Source organism: Seriola lalandi, unplaced genomic scaffold, assembly GCF_002814215.2.
Source record: "Seriola lalandi dorsalis isolate HSWRI2012SDOR001 ecotype SW California unplaced genomic scaffold, Sedor1 jcf7180002054883, whole genome shotgun sequence".
In the NCBI taxonomy this organism is placed as follows: Eukaryota; Metazoa; Chordata; class Actinopteri; order Carangiformes; family Carangidae; genus Seriola; species Seriola lalandi.
In genome coordinates this window covers 4202641-4206476 of record NW_019525658.1, presented here as the reverse complement: position 1 = coordinate 4206476, position 3836 = coordinate 4202641, and the positions used below count along the sequence as shown (strand labels likewise).

Here is a 3836-nt window from a genome sequence, read left to right as displayed (position 1 = left end):
GCCACAGTAAAGGAAGGATGTCTGAACAGGAAAAGAACAGTCACTCAGTAAAAACATCTCTGTTAGAGGACTGAACATTATTTATCTTATTTCTGCTTTATAAACTGGTTCAACTGCTCATCAGCCAATAACAAGAGAATAAACAGAAATGACTCAGATGAGCCATCCTGTACCAGTTACATCCGTGTCCTACACATAATAACAGAATATCCACACATATTAGTATACAGATATACCCCTCACCATCACCCATAATATATCAGTGTTGCATGTTTACTGGAATAAGATAAATGAAGGAATTTCTTTAAATGATAGTACGTCAGTTGTCTATTTGTTTGATTGTACTCTTGATGCCCATCAGAAAGACGAAGTGATATTTTGCAGGATGGTTTCATCACTCAGACTGCCGAGCTGCAGCTGGCTCTCCCCTGTACTGCTCTCCAAGAGGCGGCGCCTACGTCCGCCTCACGACTGCTGATGTCACCGCTGGAAGTGCGTCCTTGCAGAGCAAACCTCCCACAGCGGCCCTATAAATACGCTCAGCCTCCGCTCTCCGGCACTCACTCAATCACCCAAGCCTAAAGCACGAAAGCCGCTCCGGCGAAGCAGTGCGCACCTAACAACTCATCCTCGGCGAGTTGGGGGGCCACACTTTGGACCAGAGCAACACGAGACATCCACCGGAGAAACAAAGACAAGATGTCGACCTACGTGTCCTCTGAGAGCCGCCGGGTCAGCCCCTCTGTCCACGGCAACAAGTTTGACACGGCGCACCGCAAGAAGGCCGTGGCCAACATCTTCGAGAACGTCAACCAGGACGCGCTGATGAGGCTCTTCCAGAAAACGGGAGACATGAAGGCGGAGGAGAGGGTGAGGAGCATCTTCTCCTACACCCAGGACCCGGAGGAGACGGCCCGGGCTCTGATGGCTCTGAAGCAGCGAAAGAAGGACAAGTTCCTCCAGATCGCGGGCATGGTGCGACAGCTGCTCAACCTGCGATGACTGCGTTTCGCCAGTCTTTAACTGCCTTTGTCTCTCTGTCGGCTCGTGTGTGAGCCGACTGTGAAAACACTCCCAATGCTGGGTGACAGCCGCAGGTGCGGCTCACCTATCGCCTGGAAGGGCGCGTCAGGTGCGGAGAGTGTGCAGCCAGCCGCCCGGAGGGCATCGTGAAGCAGCTGTGGCCTCGTGGACGGAGGTGACAGCGGAGAGTCCTCCCTGGAGCGGATGGTGCGAGATGAACTGACTGGGAATATAATGGACGTTCACGTCTTCCTTGAGACTTGAATTGATAAAGCGTTCCTGTGGATGCTGTGATGACTGTGAAGCAGTAGCTCGTGCGGCTACACATCACTGTGTTGGTGCTCGTGCACAGCTGCGATATGAGACTTCTTAGTGCCGAAGAATCTGCCTACATGAATGCCTGTCCTGAACACATGCCTTGTCTCTCAGCTTCTCTTTGTTATATGAGCACTATTCATTAGTGGCCACTAATGTGTTACTGTCACAAAAATGATTTACATTTATAATGTTCCTGTCTTTGTCATTTTTAATAAATTATTGAATTGTATACAAAAGCTGCACCTTGTTTGTCCTTATTACATGTTTCATGTGGTTTTAATTTGTGTGGCATTAATGCTGTTATTGGTCATTACATCAGGTCATATGAGGTTAATTCATCCTGTTTAGGTATGGCAGATACATTATATTAATGGGATGTTAGGTTTAATCCTGATTCTGGTTGTAGACAGTTAAAATGCATGGGATAGATAAAAAAACACAGGTGTTGACCTTTATCATTTGAGGATTAGTGAAGTGTTAAACCATGAGGATAGGAAAAAATAGAAAGAACAAAAAGCCCATCTTCATGCATTTTAAGAAAAGATGACACAGTAGTGTAAATATATAGGCTAACAGGGACATCATCTAATTTTAGCATAAAATTTAACATGTTTTCAAAAAAGATGATAAATCTGGATCCAAAATTAGATGTCTGGCCAACATGTTCATTATCTTTAGCAATATGACACAAAATAAATCTTTGCCATCTGCTATTGAACAGCTGTTAGTCTGTGTTAGTCATAAAGAGGGAAACCCCATGGATGAAACCTCCATGAAAAAAGGAAACCGATGTGTGTTCTTGTCTTGAACTTATGTCTGTGACATTAGTGGAAATGTCACAGCAGTGTTGAGTCATGTAATCTAGGATTAAGTTAATGTTTATTTATTTGTTAAAAAAAAAAAACAGCAAAAAAAGAGAGCGGCACATGGTAAGATCATTTCTGGCCACATTGTTTTTCACTCTGATGCAGCAAAGGGCATTTGAAGGGAGCAGACTTACTCATGAGAGGATGTGGTTAACCTTCACTGGGTTTCCCTGACAGTGCTGTAGGCGATGCCTCTCCAGACCGGCACGAACCAGTTTAGCTCAGGTTGGCCTGGGAGGGTGGGGGTGGCTTTCTCCTCGCAGCTTGTTTGCGTTGGAGTCTATTTAATCATGCCTGCTCTCTAGATAAGAGCCTGTCTAAGTAGCATTACAGGGTTTAGACCAGCAGAGGCTTTGCCTCCTCACCCTCTGACTCTTTACCTTCAAGTAAAGGATAAATCATCCCCTCCATCACTACAACCATCTATTACATTTACACCCCACCTCAGACCATTTTGGTGTTTTTCACAGTAGTTCATCAGTGGGAGGGTGTGTACCCAGGCTTATAGCTAGAGACACACAGATCACTTCAGTAGATGCCTGCTAATCTGCCTGCTTTGATAGTCCCTCTACCGGCTCAAACCAGTTCCCTGGGTTGTTGTGCATGACGACATCTGACTGTAGGCACTCCTCGCATGTGCTGAGAGATATGGGAAGCTCAAGTATCAGTCGCCCTAAGGTGCAGTTGTGAATAATCACTTGTGACTGGTAAAAGACGTGTCTGTTTGCTGATGCCAGACACTAATTACTCCACGTCGCAGACAGTCAGATGCTCACACTGTAATCCAACTATCATCTTTTAGAACTTTCAAAGATGAACTAGAAAGGGCTTTTCTGTACAGGGTAAATAACATTTAAAAAAAAAGGGGAAAGTATAGAATAATCAAAGTAACTATATACAAAATAGAGCTTGTCTATTTTGTTCATGTACACGACCGTTTACATCATTACATTTAATGGTTAAGAAATGACTTGTACTTTGAAGGTGTTTTAGAGGTTTTATGATGCTGAATGAAATTTTACTCATGAAATTTGTCATTGACAGAGATTTAGTGGGCAATATAAATCACAATATGACAATGTGAAAGTGGTCACTCATATTGATGAACCTACAGAGGATTATCACCCAAATCTGCTTAACTTGGCTTAAAAGATTTATAGTGAATTTTGACTTCTTACTTGTTTGAACCAAAAACTCTCTCTGCTCTCTTAGTGTCATTTTCAGTTGGTCCTGGCAGCTGTTTTAAGCAAAAAAAAAAACCTACCTGCTCAGCTCCAGACAGCAGAGAGACACGGTTAGCAACCAGCCAGTGCAGTGGAGCATTTAGCAGTTCAAAAGCCAGGAGTTGGTAGAGACCCAAAGCAAAGCTAAAAGATTCATGGACAGACATTCACCAAGTGTGCAGACGGATGCAACTGCAAACGAATGATAATGCGTACCGCTGGAAGCATCTGTCAACTATCGGAAGTTTAAGTTATACCATTTTTTTGACATGACTCTTAATGGTATGAATTTAAAGAATACTGAAAGAAATAATTTTACATTTTGGGAATTGTGCTTATAAGGTTGCTCGGCCCTTAACTATTTGCTACGGTTCAGATTAGCACACGTATCTTTATGGTAAATATA

The 3836-nt window shown here is 43.6% G+C and overlaps 1 protein-coding gene across 1 annotated transcript; it reads left to right on the top strand.

Moving 5' to 3' along the window:
• Window positions 1-546: 546 nt before the first annotated feature.
• Window positions 547-1577, top strand: tcima (transcriptional and immune response regulator a). The gene has a single exon (XM_023397616.2). The coding sequence runs from the start codon at window positions 700-702 to the stop codon at window positions 1000-1002; it is 303 nt and encodes a 100-aa protein (XP_023253384.1). The 5' UTR covers window positions 547-699; the 3' UTR covers window positions 1003-1577.
• The last annotated feature ends 2259 nt before the right edge of the window (window positions 1578-3836 follow it).

Coding starts and splice junctions, on each gene's coding strand:
- tcima (XM_023397616.2), top strand. CDS start 700: ATGTCGACCTACGTGTCCTCTGAGAGCCGCCGGGTCAGCCCCTCTGTC.